General features: G+C 38.0%; 1 protein-coding gene across 22 annotated transcripts in view; it reads left to right on the top strand.

Moving 5' to 3' along the window:
* Positions 1–18,991, top strand: part of TCF4 (transcription factor 4) — a 355,918-nt gene that overhangs the window by 282,004 nt on the left and 54,923 nt on the right. For all 22 annotated transcript variants that reach the window (XR_014252068.1, XM_082418477.1, XM_082418464.1 and 19 more), the window contains one exon: positions 17,125–17,230. Coding sequence is in view for 21 of the 22 variants with exons in the window: in XM_082418477.1 (XP_082274603.1) it covers positions 17,125–17,230 (106 nt within the window). In the remaining variant the exon portion in view is untranslated. The remainder of the gene's footprint in view (positions 1–17,124; positions 17,231–18,991) is intronic.

Genomic DNA, 18,991 nt, shown 5'->3' on the forward strand with positions numbered 1-18,991 from the left:
GTCCAGAGAGATGGGAGGAACCAACAGGAAGACATAGTCACAGAAGCCAAGGAAAGCAGATTTGACTGGCAGGAGGAAATTGTCAACAGTGTCAGATGTTACTGAGAGTGAAAGTGACATTTGGCTGCAGCATCCAGGAGCTTTTGAGCAGTTTCATTGGAGGAGTGGGTATGGAAAAAAGATAAATGGTGAAAGTCCACGGCAAGATGCTTTTTTCATCATCATCATCACCATCATCAATGGAAAATAATCATCTTCCAGACAGAGACACTGGTAGAAAGAATGAGCCACATACAACCCAGGGGATTGGAATGTATTTGGGAAAATAGACCATAGATATAAAGCAGAAGACAGCAACACAAGTTAGAAGACATGCAAAGGGTAAAATGAGCCTTACAGATCAATCAGGTGAAGGAGGGATCTGGACAGATTCATGAAACAATAGGAGGAATTAAGACGGCAGATGAAAGGGGAGAGTTATTTAAGTGGTGAGTGTAGCTTGAGGTTTGTACTCTGTGTTATGCCTCCTTATCCCAGTTCAGTTTGGTTTTGAGTTCCCATTGAATGCAGATATTAGAAAGCACCATCAAAGGTGATGTGTGGTCCTAACCTGCCTGTGACTTCTGTTTGAGTTTCTCAATCTTTTTTGGAAAATTATAAAGTCCTAGACTGACTCTCTGTTTGTTTTAGTTTCATGCAATCTTTATTTTTAAAATCTGGACACAGAAACTAAGGAACAGATATCACAAATATAGCACATCAGAGATTCCCATAAATTCTACATGGATGAGTTCCTTGAGAAATTTTGCACATTCAATGCTGGACATCTGTGAAACTGAAGCATAGTATCTTTCACATCTGTGTAATCTCTATGTGACATCTTCTTCCTGGTATGAGGCCAGAGATTCACCCCCATTGTGCAGTACCTTAAAGAAGCCATTCATGATTCAGAGGACAGTTTTTCTCAACAAAGATACCTGAAATACACTTCTGTAAGGCACTTCAGTGCCAAAAATCTGCTGTGTAAGCTTTGTAAGTGCAGGAAAGAATTGGTCTTCTTTTACTTTGGCTGTTGCCCTTGTTTGTATAATAAGTATTTATTGGGCACCTGCTATAGGCAAGTCATTTCATTGAATGTCCTCTGTATCACACCCTCTTTCCCTAAGGAGCCCACCGTATTTTATGGGAAGGAAGACCTGTATAATTCATAAAATTTACAAATTTCTAAAAGTAAAGTGCTGGGGAAGTTTAGAAGATGAAGTATATTTGATTAAAACTTACTGAGCTCATTCTTTCCCCGAAGTTTTTTGGTCCATACTCCTGTCGATATGACACCACTGCTTCCCATTCCCATTTGTACTTGATAGAGAAAGAGCTGAATAGGTTGTCTACGTATCAAGAAATTTTCCATTAAAGAAAATGGACTCATCACCATCAAAAAATATTTTAAGCATCACGAGGGTGCTGAACATGCTAACACAAATTAGATACGTTGAGGTCCATTTTTTTTTCAAGGTGTTTTCTCAGAGCATGATCTGGTTTTATTTGCACCACATCTCCATGTAGCAGCAGATGTCATGATCTGTATTTTCCAAATGAATATTATAAGATTGAGAGAGAGGCTGAATGATCTACCGGTGGTCAGTTAATGAGTGGTAGAATCAAAACTGGAAAGATGGTCTCCATCGGGGACCATTATCTACAGCTGGTTAGCTCACTTAAGCTGTTTTGGCAATGAGGGAGAATCATAAGCTCATTTCCTTGATAGAATGAAGAAGATTGAATTTGGTGACAAAGAGATGATGAGTGACTTTGGTGAGAGAGCAGTTTTGATAATGGCTGCATTATTTACCTACATTTTCCAACTAGCCTCTGATGACAAGGCTTACTGCTTAAGAAATGCGGCCGATCGTTGGTCTTCTCTTCTCCTGGAATACCACCTCCCTGCAGGTGGGTCCTCACTAATATTTTTTGTGAAGGATGCTTAGGTTATAGGCCTGCTACAGTGATTTTGTTTTGTTTTATTTTAATTGAGGTGAAATGTACGTAACATAAAATTAACCATTTTTAAATGGGCAGTTCATTCGTATTTGGTATATTCACAATGTTGAGCAACCCCTGCATCTGTCTATTTCCAAAACATTTCCATCACCCCTAAAGGAAACCCCATACCCATTAAGTAGTTCCTCCCTATCCACCTGCGGCTGTGTTTTATAAACCTTTAATTTTATCATATACACAAACTTGCATATACATACATTCATACTATATACATCTATCTGTCTGTCTATCTACCTACCTACCTACCTACCTAGAGATTGGAAAGTTCCTGACAGAGGATCTAATATGTCCTAATTATGTAAGCAAAGAAGTATATATTTAATGGATGTTTCTCCATCAGGAAAAGGAAAAAAGGAAACATCCCTTGCTTCTTTTTAACCTTTCTGTATATTTCTCTTAAGTTCTCACCAGTTAGTAATTTATCAAGGAAGAAAAAAAAAAGATAGTAATCAATTCTAAGCCTTTTATTATGTGAAACTGCTGTGTTCCTCTTCTTATAAGAGAAACTTTCTCATTACATTCTTCAACATTGAGAATTTTAAACTGCTTCCCTTATCTTAATAGTGAGCAATCATCTGGATTTTACATTTCTGTTTTGAAGATTCAAAATGATTGAACAAAGTAATTTATTTATAAAAGGTTTCATTTCTTGGAAAGGAATCAAAGGGGCATTCTTACTGTAATTTTTATTGTTAAAGAAATTACTATTGTTTATATTTATTTATACCTTTGTTATTCCAGAAAAATATTTGAAATAGCCAGTAGCAGAGCTTTAAACTGTGTATCTTTAAAATTAAGAAGAACTAGATCACATGCAAAAGTGTCTGGGATTTAAATATTAGAGAAAGTCAACTGAATTGTATTTTAAATGTGCTTGAAGATATGACCTATTAATTGTTGGTCACTTGGTCTTCCATTGCCCAGTCTTAAAGGTTTTTTTTTTAATAACCCTAGCCTAATGGAATAATTTCCTTTACATTTCCTTTGCGTAAACGTTTAGTACAAACTATACTCACTTTCATACATTTTCTAGTTGATTGTTATACGTCTGAAATCTCCCAGCTAGCTTCTAATGAAAATTCTGGCCTCCTATTTTATTTATTTATTTATTTTTATGTACCAAAGCATCTAGAAGCTCTGCTGTGAGTTAAGGCAGTGAAACATTGCTGGTTGATTTTACCTGAAAGTTTGCCCTGGGTATGGGGGAGGGGCAGGTATCTGAAGGGATAAAGAGAGGTGGCTGATTGGACAGAGAGGTTGACAATTTGCATACTTCTCTTTTTTTCATTTCACTCTGTGCCACAGAGTTATACATTTGGTAATTATTTCATGCTTTTGTTTTTAGTTGAAAGTACTTAGGGCCATACGTTTTGACAGAAAAAAAGATCATTTGTACTTTTTTCAGCTTTGTGAAAGGGAGGATGGGATAATAGTTTTACAGTGTACCATGGCAGTGATTCCTGTTCAAAACTTTACCAGATTGGAAACTCACTGTTCTTAACAATTCTCTTGGTAAGCAGAAGAGGAAGGCATCTGCTTGAAGCACCCAGTGTTAAGTTTGATGCTTCAAAGCCCAGCCTAGAATTCATCTTTAACTGTACTCAACGTTAGTAGATATCATTTACTAATATGAAAAATTGATCTCCAGATTCTTTAGACCATAGGTGATTTGGAAGGATATTCTGATCAAGTGCTAACAACTCTGATCTGGGATTTGCAGTGAAAAGACCTAGGTTAAACAACAGGGTCCTACTGTATAGCACAGGGAACGATATTCAATATCCTATGATAAACCATAATAGAAAAGAATATGAAAAAGAATATATATATGCATAACTGAGTCACTTTGCCGTACAGCAGAAATTAACACAACATTGTAAATCAACTATATTTCAGTAAAATTAAAAACTTTTTTTAAAAATTTCACACAATAGTATATGAACAACAGCAACAAAAAAGACCTAGGTTATAACCTTTCTCCTGCTGTCCTACAGTCATTTGACTACTGGGAAGAGAAGGTGCTCTCCCAGCTTCTGTCTCCTAATGTATAAGATGGGTGAGATGGTTGACCACTTGGGTAGGTGATCAGTCTCAAAGTGATTATTAAATAATGTAATGGATGTAGAAAGTCTTTGCAATTTAAAATACTTTGAAAATATCCACTTTTTATGATGATTAATCATAGAATTTCACCAAATTTCCTTTTATACAGTTAAGCTCAAGGTCAAAGAAGGTGTATCTAAAGAAGTACATAACCCCTTTTGTGAATTGTGTTTTTTTTTGAAATTTCCCCTTGTCCTAATATCTGTTAGAATCTTGCTCTCACCATCTTTCCCTTCTTGTTTGGGTCTCTGCTTTTGAAAGTGTGTCTTTCTGCTTTTGTCTGACACAACCTTCTTCCTAGTCCCTCTTGCTTCCGGGAAGGAATGTGTACTTAGGAATGATGGCCCTTTGGCCCTCTGCGCTGTACAAACACAGCCCTAAAGACACTGGAATTGGAGGAATAGGAATGGCACATTTAGGGTTGCACAAGGTCAAACTATAAAGTAATCAGCATTTTTCTCTGGTGCTGCTTTCCCTTCTGGTAAAGCCCTCTCTGTACCCTCATCCCCTCTTCACTTCCCTCTCATTCTTAAAAATTAGTTCCTGGGAAAAGATTAGAGACCTTATCACATCAAAGTGTAATAACTGCTAACAGACTATACAAGCATTTCCCAAGACGGGGGATGATTGGAGGTGTGTTGAAAAGTGGGTTTGTGACGTGGAATTATTTCCAGGGAAGTAGACTTGTACCTCTTGTAGTATTGTACGTTCACTAAGGTCTGCTGCAATGGTATTTGTTTACCCCAATAGTGACCAAACCTATTTGAGCTTAGATCCCTTTTTAAAAATCACACCTATTAACATCCAGTGAAGGATGTGAGCTCTAGTCCTCAGGCATCAACCTGTGACCTTGGGTTCAAAGGGAAAAGGGCAGGAAATGGTCCTCTTAGAACCCTTAAATAGGATCGTTAGAGGTAATTGCCTCCACTTTTGAAAGACAGCTCAGCCCTAAAACACATCAAGAAGTGAAATGTACTAAAATCTATTTTGGCAGAACCAATGAATGTTTATCTTTCTCTGTGTTGTGATGTTATTCTTAGTTTGACTTGTATCTTGTGTGCGATGCGTTTATTCATTCATTCATGTGTGCATTTAGTAACTGCTGGGGCCTATTCTGTGCCAGGTAACCATACACACACACAATCACACCTGCACATTTTTTCATAACACTTTTGTAAACTTTATTGTTTCTGTGATGGACCATCCTCAGCAGGCCTCCTTAGCCTTCAGCAGAGTATAGAAGAAACAGCAATAATCAACATCGGAATAAACCTAAAATTAATTTTCTTCTTTATTGTGGAATCATGTAATTTGTTTTCATCCTGAAAACATGCTGCCCTCATTCAATTGATGAAACTATGTCATCAGAGGTCACAAAGCTATTTATTGGCAGATATAACCAACAGTATTTTGATGTTCCAATACCTCCTCATGACCCCATAGTTATCACCTAAAAGAAAAAAAAGCAAACAGTTGGTAGTGAAAGAGGACAAAATAGTATTGAGATGGGAGCTGATCCATTAGAAATAACTGATAGTCATGAATTTGATGTGACAGCTGAGATAGAGATATAAAATAATTTAGTTACATCTGTTTATGATTGAAGATAACTAGATAGATAAATCACATTCTTCTTAACATTACCTTTAATTTCTAATGAGCATTCAATAAATAAAAGCTTGGAAACAACTTAGGTGTTCAAAACATATTAAAGAGATGTGATGGGCTTAATATCTACAATCTTTTATCTGTGCTGATCCTAAGCCTGGTCAGGAAGCCGGTTCCCCTGTGAATAAGTAACATAAGGATGTAACCAGGAAGAAGTCAGGTTTCCCCTGGACCAAATTTTACGCAATTAAGTAAAGTATTCCAAGAGATCTTTGGCCAGGTGTAACGTAATCAATTTAAGGCCTTCTCAGGGAGGGCCAGGATACTCAGAATGCTGGCAATGGGCATCCCCGTGATACACCACATTGAAAGTAATAGCAAACATACAGTGTCTGCTCCGTCAGTGCCAAGAGCAAGAGCAATGCAGGTGTAAAAATAAAAAGACGTATTCGGAGCCAGAGGCTGGTACACATAGACGGGACTGTAGTCACACTTCACATGAATGCCTTAAGTAATAGTGTGCTGGGGGTTTTTTCATCAGTTTAGTATATTGGGCTTTCCTGGTGGCGCAGTGGTTAAGAATCCACCTGCCAATGCAGGGGACACAGGTTCGATCCCTGGTCCGGGAAGATCCCACATGCCGTGGAGCAACTAAGCCCGTGCGCTACAACTACTGAGCCTGCGCTCTAGAGCCCGTGGGCCACAACTACTGAACCCGCGCTCCACAACTACTGAAGCCCACGTGCCTAGAGCCCGTGCTCCACAAGAGAACCCACTGCAATGAGAAGCCCGCACACCGCACGGAAGAGTAACCCCCGCTCGCCGCAACCAGAGAAAAGCCCACACGCAGCAACGAAGACCCAACGCAGACAAAAATAAAATAAATAAATTTATTTTTAAAAAAATAAATAAAAGTTGGGCAGAGATTTCTATTAAAAAAAAAAATAGTTTAGTATATTGGTATTTCGTCACCACTAAACCCCAGTGTAACTCTCACCAGATTCTTTGCCTCTCTCTGTTTTCAGTACTGTCAAACAAGAGTATCAGGTCCTGCTGCTACATGGCTCAGCTTCAGGTCTGAAAGACAGATGAACGGTCCTCCTTGTAGTAGTGCACAAGAACTTTCTTTGTGCTCTGCTGACTGAGGTCATCTTGTGTTCTTCTCTTTGGGCCAAACAGCATTCTCAGCCCCTTGTCTGCTACATGGCCATAGAGTATGTAAAGGGGATCCAGAATTCTACAAATCTGGGTTTAGGTAGGGGTCTATGACCACCTTGGAGAGAAGCCCCTTAGCGATCAAGAGATCATGTTAAAGCTCAAACTCCCAAACAAGATGACATGATTTTGAATGTCAGTTTTTCCACTTAACTAGCTATGTGACTTGGAGCAAGTTACTTAATGTGTCTATGCCTCCAAATTCCTTCTATGTAAAACTGGGATGATAAAACAATAGGGTTAGTGTGTCAAGACAAAATGAGGAGATGTACAGTTTTGCTGGAATAGTGTCTGGCATGCCCTAAGTAAATTTAGTGTTAGCTATTTTTTATCACTGGCATCACTTTGTCATGCCAACAGTGACAAGAGCTTGGACTGACAGGCATTGGGACCAGATCCCTTTCCAGTTCTAGAGAGTGTTAAGTTATAATACCATAATAAATTGTTTCTTTTCTTTGTTTTTAACTGTTAACTCCCTGCATAGATCACTGAGATGGCTGCAGGATAATATGTGAAAACAGCTTAAAATCTCAAACGTTCTATATCTATGATATATCCCAATATCATGTGTGTGATACATCTATGATATCATAACAGAGTGAGCCTAATCATACCTATCTTCGCAGTTTTGCTGCCTCATGTTTGCAGTGATAACACACTGATACTTGTAAAATACTTGTAAACTAATGGGACACTGTGTAGATTTAAATCACAATAATATTGCTATACAATTATTAGTGCTTCTTAGTTTTTTTTTTTATTTTTAATTGAAGCAAAGTTTTTTTCCTTCCTTGTAAATTTTTAAGCTACACAGAGTCTTTTTTAATAGGTTGAAATTTAGAGATTTGAAAAACATACTGCAACTAGCTATATTTAAAAACATATTGTCTTTTAATTTGAAGAAAGGAAAGAACAAGGTAGAACTGTCTGGCCATAAAGAACGTCAGGTTGGGACTTCCCTGGTGGCGTAGTGGTTAAGAATCCGCCTGCCAATGCAGGGGACATGGGTTCAAGCCCTGGTCTGGGAAGATCCCACATGCCGCGGAGCAACTAAGCCCATGTGCCACAGCTACTGAGCCTGTGCTGTAGAGCCCATGCTCCACAACAAGAGAAGCCACCGCAATGAGAAGCCCGTGCACCGCAACGAAGAGTAGCCCCCGCTCGCCACAACTAGAGAAAGCCCACACGCAGCAACGAAGACCCAACACAGCCAAAAATAAATAAATTAAAAAAAAAAAAAAAAAAGAACGTCAGGTTTTTTTGTAGCTCTTGTGGTTAATAATGGGTCCAGCTCACTTTTTTCCTGTGTCATGGCCGAGCTTGCTGCAGGCTGAGTGTGCTGGTCGAAAGTGCATGGGCTACAGTCTGCCCATCCTGCGTGCTTCTGTGCTTCTGATCCGTTATAGATCACTCAGATCTCTGCTTCTCCTTTCTGTTGCTTTCTCTTGGGTCTTTTAATTTCTTTGAGTTACACAATTTGATAGATAGAGATGCAAAGAAGGGAATTAAAATTCTTAAAATTCTACTACTTAACATAGAAAAGGAAATTTCGTGGCTGAGAAGGATAAAATTCTTGGCTGTAATTCACTTGTAGAGTTTAGCTTCAGATTTAATATACTCATGAACAGATAATCAAAACTCAACTGATATTCGGAAGGGTAGAACAGTTATATGTAGTATTTGTCATGGAGTGTTTGGATATATGCTCAAAATGACTTGTGTTCAGCTGTCACTGTTTGCAGATGACATGATACTATACATAGAGAATCCTAAAACTGCCACTAGAAAATTACTAGAGCTAATCAATGAATTTGGTAAAGTAGCAGGATACAAAATTAATGCACAGAAATCTCTTGCATTCCTATATACTAATGATGAAAAATCTGAAAGTGAAATTAAGAAAACACTCCCGTTTACAACTGCAACAAAAAGAATAAAATATCTAGGAATAAACCTACCTAAGGAGACAAAAGACCTGTATGCAGAAAATTATAGGACACTGATGAAAGAAATTAAAGATGATACAAATAGATGGAGAGATATACCATGTTCTTGGATTGGAAGAATCAACATTGTGAAAATGACTCTACTACCCAAAGCAATCTACAGATTCAATGCAATCCCTATCAAACTACCACAGGCATTTTTCACAGAACTAGAACAAAAAATTTCACAATTTGTATGGAGACACAAAAGACCCTGAATAGCCAAAGCAAGCTTGAGAACGAAAAATGGAGCTGGAGGAATCAGGCTCCCTGACTTCAGACTATATTACAAAGCTACAGTAATCAAGACAGTTTGGTACTGGCACAAAAACAGAAATATAGATCAATGGAACAGGATAGAAAGCCCAGATTTAAACCCATGCACATATGGTCACCTTATCTTTGATAAAGGAGGCAAGCATATACAGTGGAGAAAAGACAGCCTCTTCAATAAGTGGTGCTGGGAAAACTGGACAGGTACATGTAAAAGTATGAAATTAGAACACTCCCTGACACCATACACAAAAATAAACTCAAAATGGATTAAAGACCTAAGTGTAAGGCCAGACACTATCAATCTCTTAGAGGAAAACATAGGCAGAACACTCTATGACATACATCGCAACAAGATCCTTTTTGACCCAGCTCCTAGAGAAATGGAAATAAAAACACAAATAAACAAATGGGACCTAATGAAACTTAAAAGCTTTTGCACAGCAAAGGAAATCATAAACAAGACCAAAAGACAACCCTCAGAATGGGAGAAAATATTTGCAAATGAAGCAACTGACAAAGGATTAATCTCGAAGATTTACAAGCAGCTCATGCAGCTCAATAACAAAAAAACAAACAACCCAATCCAAAAATGGGCAGAAGAGCTAAACAGACATTTCTCCAAAGAAGATATACAGATGGCCAACAGACACATGAAAGAATGCTCAACATCCTTAATCATTAGAGAAATGCAAATCAAAACTACAATGAGGTATCATCTCACACCGGTCAGAATGGCCATCATCAAAAAATCTAGAAACAATAAATGCTGGAGAGGGTGTGGAGAAAAGGGAACCCTCTTGCACTGTTGGTGGGCATGTAAATTGATACAGCCACTATGGAGAACAGTATGGACGTTCCTTAAAAAACTAAAACTAGAACTACCATACGACCCAGCAATCCCACTACTGGGCATATACCCTGAGAAAACCATAATTCAAAAAGAGTCATGTACCACAATGTTCATTGCAGCTCTATTTACAATAGCCAGGACATGGAAGCAACCAAAGTGTCCATCATTGGATGAATGGATAAAGAAGATGTGGCACATATATACAATGGAATATTACTCAGCCATAAAAAGAAATGAAATGGAGGTATTTGTAATGAGGTGGATGGAGTTAGAGTCTGTCATACAGAGTGAAGTAAGTCAGAAAGAGAAAAACAAATACAGTATGCTAACACATATATATGGAATCTAAGGAAAAAAAAAAAAGGACATGAAGAACCTAGTGGCAAGATGGGAATAAAGACACAGACCTACTAAAGAATGGACTTGAGGAGATGGGGAGGGGGAGGGGTGAGATGTGACAGGGTGAGAGAGTGTCATGGACATATATACACTACCAAATGTAAAATAGATAGCTAGTGGGAAGCAGCCGCATAGCACAGGGAGATCAGCTCGGTGCTTTGTGACCACCTAGAGGGGTGGGATAGGGAGGATGGGAGGGAGGGAGATGCAAGAGGGAAGAGATATGGGAACATATGTATATGTATAAGTGATTCACTTTGTTTTAAAGCAGAAACTAACACACCATTGTAAAGCAATTATACTTCAATAAAGATGTTAAAAAAAATGACTTGTGTTCTATATATATTACATACTCAAGGAATTTCTTTTAGGGGGTTCATATCCATATTCTTTTTCATTTGTTTTTTGTGATGCACTATGGTAGAGTGAAGACAGGTCATTGCTGTTAGTAGAAATAAAATATGAATATCATATTCATGAATGGTACATTTTATACATGTCTAGATAATTGTGATTTTTTTTCAGACTACTAATAAAAATAGTTTGAGGAGTAAAACTCTTTTTACTGGGAGTTACTTTATGGCACTTAGAACTATTTATTTAATTCCTATAAAAGCTTCAAGTGATTGAGATGGAAATAAAAGTTTCACAATTGCAACAGATTATACCTCTGAATTTTTTTTCATGTATAATTAAATATCCATCTATCTGTCAATATACTGCAACATTTATGTTACCTCTAAACTTATTTCCTGTTAATGTGACAGTAATGCAAAGTGGCCTTTAACCATCATTTGGAAATGAAATAGGATCTTTTTCCATTAGTAAATATTCCTTGACTTGGTAATATATACTGAAAATATATCAGATGATTATTTTTTATTTCTGTAGTTGGTTTTTGTTTTTCTTTGCACTGTTGGGTTGTGTATTGCCTTCTTTTTAATACTCCTGAGCATTATTCACTGCCTGTAAACCTTATGACAACTTATTCAACTCTGTTACTTGTATCCGCTTGTTAACCTTTTATGCCGTTTTACTACCCATTGGAATATTTTAGTTATAAAGTTAAAAAAGACTTTAGGAAGGAGAGTGCCGGGAGGACTGGATGAGAAGTCAGGAGCCCTGGGCTCTGTCCAGGCCCTTGGGTAGGTATCACTGCCTTGTAGCCGTTCTTTTCTCTTACTGTGACCCATGTCCTTCAAACAATAAGAGTTGAGGTCCAATCCAGTTAATTGCCTGAGTAGTGAGCTGATCCCCCTACAAGTACTTTTCCCCATTAGATGCTGGGAAGCATCAATGCATATGCCTAGGTTTGTGAACATCAGTGACACACCATAAACTCTTGGCATTTGAGTGTCTGTCACAGTTTAGAATATTTGTGAAATCTCCCAAGGTGTGAGCTACTAAGTCAGCCTCGCCAGCACTTGGACATCTGAGGCATAATTGTGCTTTGCTATTTTCTACTCATTATGGAGCATACAGTAACTCTCTTTAAGGATCTGAAAGTCTCAATTACAATGTTTCAGTTATTCTCGACTGGTTCTCTTTGGAAATTATTTATTCAGAGGGTACTTGCAGATCACAAAGAGGTAGTAATGTTACTGAATGTTAAAGTACTGTACAAGCCCAGTGGCTATCACCCAACCCCACTCAGTTACACACCTCATGATACATGATCTATAACCACTTCCCTTTATCCCCTCCAGAGTTCAGCTTCCCACTTTGGGAAGAAAGTAACCAACATATATTGGTTTTACTGTCAACATGCCTCATCACGTTTTATTTTCTTAAAAGGTAATTATGAGACCCCACAAGAATATTTCTATTAAACCATGGCCAAAGTACAGCCTTGTGTTCATAGCTAAAATATCTTTTCTTTTTTGCCTCTTGAGATCAAGAAATTGTTTTTTAATGGAAAGAACATAGACTTTGATGACTAGTTCGAATCTTTCCTTTACCACTTGGTGAGTTTTTAACATGGAAAAGTGGGTTAACTTTCCTGAGTCACATTTGTCCAGATAATTAAAAAAAAAAAAAATAGCAGCACAACATTAACACAATTATCTGATTTTTTTGCATGCTTAATAAGTGCCAGGTATTATTCTAGTTGCGTTTATACACATTATGCCTTTTAATTCTCACAAGGATTTGGCATACCAGGCACTGTCATTCCCTCTTTACAGCCAGGAATCTGAAGACCAGAGAGGGTAAAGTAACAGGTCCAAGGTTGCCTAGCTCATAAATGATGGAACTGGCACTTAGACCCAGGCCTGTCTGGGCCAGTGCATCTGACCTCTCTACCATCCTTCAGCTATGTGAAATAGGAATGATACTATTAATAATGTCCATCTTGTTTAATTATTATGAGGATTAGAAATAATGTGTATGGAGCTCCTGGCAGAAAAGCTATTCCACAAGAGGCCCTGAACAAGTGGTAATGATTGTTATTTTTTTTAAATCTCCATAAGTGAAACTGACATGCCAAGACAGATAAAAATGAGCGCCTCAAACGGAAAAGGTAGAATATGCATTCTACTCCCTTCATTTTGTTCGTTGGTTTGTGTGTTTGCTTGGTTTCCTTCTTTTCTAGTAGACGGAGGTTCTATTTCAAAGAATGTGTCACATTGTTTCTTTGATGATGGCACAAATGATAATCAGAACATTGGTTGGAACAGCTAATGTGCCATAGTAATACATCTCAAATTACAACAAAAATTAAATCTGTAAAATGAGAACTTTTAGAATTTTTATTTATTCAGGGTTTACTGTTATCTAGAGAGCTCTGTTAAGCTCAGAATTTCTGTATTTGTGATTTTGTTTTAAATTCAGGACTGTAGGAGAAAAGATAATGGTGCTAACTTTGAATATTAACTAGCTATTAGTTTTCCATGAAGCTTTTTTTTTTTAATTAATTAATTAATTAATTAATTAATTATTTTTTGGCTGCGTTGGGTCTTCATTGCTGCACCCGGGCTTTCTGTAGTTGCACAGCGAGAGGGGGCTGCTCTTCATTGTGGTGCGCGGGCTTCTCATTGCTGTGGCTTCTCTTCTTGTGGAGCATGGGCTCTAGGCGTGCGAGCTTCAGTCCTTGTGGCACATGGGCTCAGTAGTTGTGGCGTGCAGGCTGTAGAGCGCAGGTTCAGTAGTTGTGACGCCCGGGCTTCGTTGCTCCGCGGCGTGTGGGATCTTCCTGGACCAGGGATCGAACCCCTGTCCCCTGCATTGGCAGGCGGATTCTTAACCACCGTGCCACCAGGGAAGCCCTTCCATGAAGCGTTTATTAAACAAATAGTTCACTCAAAGGGCTGTAGCCTTTGAGCTTCAGCCAAGTTTCTCCATTTCCAATTTTGCAACAAAAATTTCACACTTCTTTAGTTACTCTTGTGGCAGGAACTGGAATGCCAAAGGTCACCTTGATCTCAGATACCTTATCAGAAGAAAACTAAGTGTAGATTTTTGTTTCCCTTTAGTCTTTCCTCATGTTTCCTTGACAGAGTCACTTCAATACACTACAATACAAGCTACAGTTTGGGATTTGTATTTCATTTTCCATTGGACTGATTTTCTTGTGTTAGTCATTTGAAGATATCTGCGGTGTTTGTTATTGTTGTGTTAAATAAAAAGCTATTTTCTTTAACAAACGTGTAAGTCATCTTTCTGTTTACCTAGGGTATAATAATTAAAATTAAGTGGGTGTGAGCTTTTCTTATTGAATTTAGTATCTCTATTAAATACCTTCTTGCAACCCGTACTTTCAAGTCCTTTGAGAGATTGGGAAAATAGTTGACTGAAATAAAATAATGAGGCAGCTTACTGGTCATCCAGGTTACTAAAAATTAGAGCATTAAGGATAAACTGAAGTGATCACTCTGTTTTCACAAATATCATCTTATACTTCCACCAAGATTTTTAAAGAAAGTAACCATTAAGTAGTAGAAGATAAAGGGTAATCCATAGTTGCCTATCTTGAGCAGTTGCTTTGACCGTTCCATTATTGAATTTTCTTATAATTAAAATGCGGGGGACGGGTTTGAGCTAAATCTTTGATTCCTTCTACTTTAAAAAATATAGTTCTATGTGGTATTTATTTATATAAACAAATATATAGAGCACTTACCTTAAAAATAACTTCTGAATGAGAAAGATGAAGTATATGAATTAAGAGGGAATAACATTGTACCTGATCAGTTATAATATGAAGAAAATTTATAAAATATACAGAAATTGCCCTTTTTAAGAAGCTATAAACAGTGTTCGATTTCTTGTTAACAAAGGCTTTCACCTTATCTAAAGAATCTTAATTTGGCTACACCAGAAAAATAGAAATTGTGTGGTATGATATAGCCTAAAAACTTTTTTAACCCCATAGATATTCTTTTTCATCTAGGCAGTATTTCTGAATTTGGGATAAGTGTTCTTATTCTCAGATCTTTGTGCTTGATCATAATTTACAGTCCAAGTAGCCTCCTTATATGAGCAAAATTACCAAAGATTTGTCCGTACCTCCCCAAAGAGGTATCAAATAATTCTACCCAAATCTGGGAAAAAGATGAATCTTGTTAGGTGCCATCGAATTGTATGTATTCGTTGTACTTATGTGATAATTATACTACATGTTTAAGGGTAATGTAGTAGAATACGTAATTAAAATTATATATTATCCTAAAAGAATTTATTTTGATTGTTTTAAAATAGAAGGTGATTTAATAATATGGGAGAGTTTATTTTCAGTTTTATAGTAAATATATTGATTTCTGAAATTTGGGAGGAATACATAGTATACTTAACTTGTATTAATACTGATTGACCGGGAACCTGTCAGACTAATAGTCTGTAGGTATATTATAGTTGTTTGTGCTCATTCTGTCATTAGAATGAGATGATCTAATTTTCAATTTCCCCTTTCCCTAGAAGGTAATATTTTTTTCATCTTTTAGCCTAATCTCAAGACCTCTAATACATTTAGTAGTATTTTCCAAACTGTTGTATAATTCTCAAGGAAATACTGGGTTTTGCTTAATAAACTTAGGGTATTGATTTGCTTTGGGATTCCTGGCTTATGTTTTATTCTTTATCCCTAAGAGATACTTGAAAAAGTTTTCCCTTTATCGTAAGCCCTGTAGAAATAGAAGCAAGTAGCTGTTTACACATTTAAAATATGACTAAAATTTAAAAATCAAATGAAATCTAGCCCAGGAAAAATACAGGGCTTAGATTCTTTCATGACTTAGGAAGAATCCTTGTTTTTTAAAGTGTGCAAGGGTTTTTCTGGTTTATTTTTGTTTTGTTCAGTCTCCAGGACCTCCCAATTTCAAGGGCACTGTGGGGCATATGTAGCATTTATTTGATGTATGCATGTGTATGCATATTTTCCCACATCTGTCTCTGTGGCCCTATCCTTTGTGAAATCCTAAACCTCTTATTAGCGCTTAGTTCGTGATTCTTGGTGTTCTGAGAGCAATTACATAATTTTTCTCAGGGTGTTTATTCCATGTGCGCTGTGAAAAAAAAAAAGAATGGGAGTTATTTTTTGGTAACCCTGCAGTTGCCTTTTTATTGGTGGATTTCTTTTTTCTTTTCCTGTGACCTGTGAATATCACCAGAGGTTCACTGCCAGTTTTGTGAGCCGCCCGCTTCAAATTGGAGGCAGGAAAGTATCCATTTTCATCAAGAGGATGACAGCGTTTCAGTCTCTCCGACCATCTGGAGAGAGGAACTTTTGGAGCAAAAGGAAACGGGGATTAAAAAAAAATTATATTTAGCAGAAAAGGCAAGGGGGAAACCCAGTGAAAGTTAAACTATACCTTATGAATGTGTGCTTTTCTACTGTGCTGTCGTCTTTAAAGCAAACATAAACAAGAAAATACACAAGCTATTTTTATAAAGGACTGGTTCCCCAAGTCTCCTGAGTATTAGTAAACGAATGTAAGTAAATTAGGATTTTGGCAGTTTTTAAGTTTATTGAACACACAAAGATAATAAGAACTATAAATGAGGGTTTTCCTCCCCCTTCATGTGTACACACTGATTGTCGGGGTCTATGTAGACCTGGGCTTCTAATGGCCCTTTTCCTGCATCTCTACAAAAAGCTAACACTATGGGAATTTAATATTCCAAGATCTGTTTGTCACTTTCTGCGATCTGGAGAGTGCATTCATTTTATCTGTCTTTTTTGTCTCTCTGTCTCTCTTTCAATTTTAATTGAAAGGTAGACAAAACGGGAGAAGCTTGAGGCAGGTGTTTCTCTTTTTACCTTTTACATGCTCATGGGCCATTTGTGTTAAAAAAAAAAAAAAAAAAAAAAAAAGAATGCTTAGGTTCCCAGGACAACCCTATGGGTATTATATAATATATTTACAACCGGACATAGTTGTCAATATTTTTGCCCGTAACTGGAAAATATCACACCTGGTTTTCCATTCACACAAACCTACTCGGCCTTTTTTTGATTTTCTGTATTCTGAAAGGGGCAGTGTTTCCAGGGTTTGGTCAGATCTAGGATGGACGTGGTAGAAATTTTGCCTTTTCTGCCTGCTTCTTGTAAAGTCATGGGTGGCAATGTCCCATTGACCATGAGATGCTTTGGGCCAGGCAGCAAGCAAAACTAAACGGGCTCTTGTTCCCCAGGTTTATGCTCCGTCAGCCAGCACTGCCGACTACAATAGGGACTCGCCAGGCTACCCTTCCTCGAAACCAGCAGCCAGCACTTTCCCTAGCTCCTTCTTCATGCAAGGTAAGACACCACCTCTTCCGAGGGGAAATCCACGGGTCTTTTCATGTCATACATGGGACAGAAGAGGGCTGCTCTGTTACTCAAGAAATGGAATAGGAGGCAAGTATAGAGCACTGAAGGTCACGCTCTGTTTTAGGAATTGAATTCATTAAAAATAAATTAATTAAAATGTTGCTAAGACTTATTTTTTAAGTGAAAGCCTCTTGAGAGCTCATGAGTTAAGATTAGACTGGTTTGCTTGCCTAGAACGGATTCTTCTTGGGGCATGGTCTTCCATGACTGATCATTTCTGTGTCTTCACTTCCCGAGAACAGGATGTTTGTATGTTCAGAAGAGCTTTGGTTCAGTGTGTATTTTAAGCATCCCGGATTTAGCCGCCTAGGAACAAATTACCCTCATACATACCTTTATATAAAAATGTTGGACACTTACAATCACTTTTTGGCCTTTTGGCTAAGATCAAGTTTAGCATCTGTTCTTATCAGTAAAAACGTTGGTCACTTATTAATTTATAGGTAAGAACAAGTGTCCCATTGAAGATGAAGTGACCTATCTAAAGTCAGGAATATTATTTCATGAGACAGCGAAAGCTCTATTCCAACATACTGACGGATTGAGGGCCCAAGACCCAGCTTTTTTCCCTGTAGAATATAGAAAATTACAGGTTCGTTGTAGATAAAGTGTATTTAACCCATTTAATTGTCCAGTGTATTTAATTCAGTGCACATGGATGTGTGTTCCCCGAGCTTATAATCTCACCCCTGGTAATACAGCTCTTTCTGCTGCTTAGAAAGGACCGAGATGGTTGAAATGCCAGCAGCTGCTTATGAGAGGAGACCGTCCAGAGGATGCAGCCAAGGCTCTATCCCCTATACCCCTGGGACACTTATTGTCAAAATGTGGTGATCTTGTTCCCAGGTTAATACTCTGAAATTCAGATATGGGATTCACCAGGAACCCCTGTATGCACACTTTAACTCTTTTTGCATTGGCAAAGTGCCATGGGATTTCCTTCTTCGTGCTCCTCCCGGAAGGACCATGTCACGGGAAGGGGAGCCACTTGGGGCAGCAAGTCCCAGGGAGGTGGCTTGGCATCTCCCTTAGATTACAGTGGACATACTCAAAATCATTCTGTTTCAAAGGGATTTGTTTCCTTTCCCTTCAGAGTGTTAGCTCTTTTGAGTTGTTAGTTCACATGTGAAATTGCATGGAAAATCTATAAAATTGAATCGAATGGGTCCCTCGGGAATAGAGAGAATTGGTTCCACACGTAATGGAGCTCCTGTTGACCAGGGTCTTTTATCTTTGTGAGCTGTCCTCGATGTCCCTTTCTCTCCAAGGGAACAGCAGGTATGTCACTTGGGTGTGTTCTGTGCCATGACAGAAGGTGTATCCCCTTCAGCTATAGATAGCAGCCACTTGGGCACCAGTGCCTCTCTTTTATGACCAGTCAGCGAGAGTATGCTTCCACTACTGGTGCTTATAGAGTTTGCCAGCTCAAAGACTCATCACTCAAAGCTGAATTTCATTGAGAAAATTGACAGAAGGATAGATTTCTTCTGTCTGCCTTCAGGAAGGTCACTTGCTTAAACCGTGCACACTGCAAGGAAAGATCAGGTTGAGTAAAGCAGTAGGCTCTTCTCCATAGCAGACCACGCAAACTACGGGGAACCAATTTGCTTTTCTGCATATGAATACCCAAGAAGCTAAAAAAAAAAAAATGTTTTTTGAGTTGACATTTATGATGAGCACAATTAATTT

Source organism: Balaenoptera physalus (assembly GCF_965194825.1).
Source record: "Balaenoptera physalus genome assembly, chromosome: 12".
Lineage (NCBI taxonomy): Eukaryota > Metazoa > Chordata > Mammalia > Artiodactyla > Balaenopteridae > Balaenoptera > Balaenoptera physalus.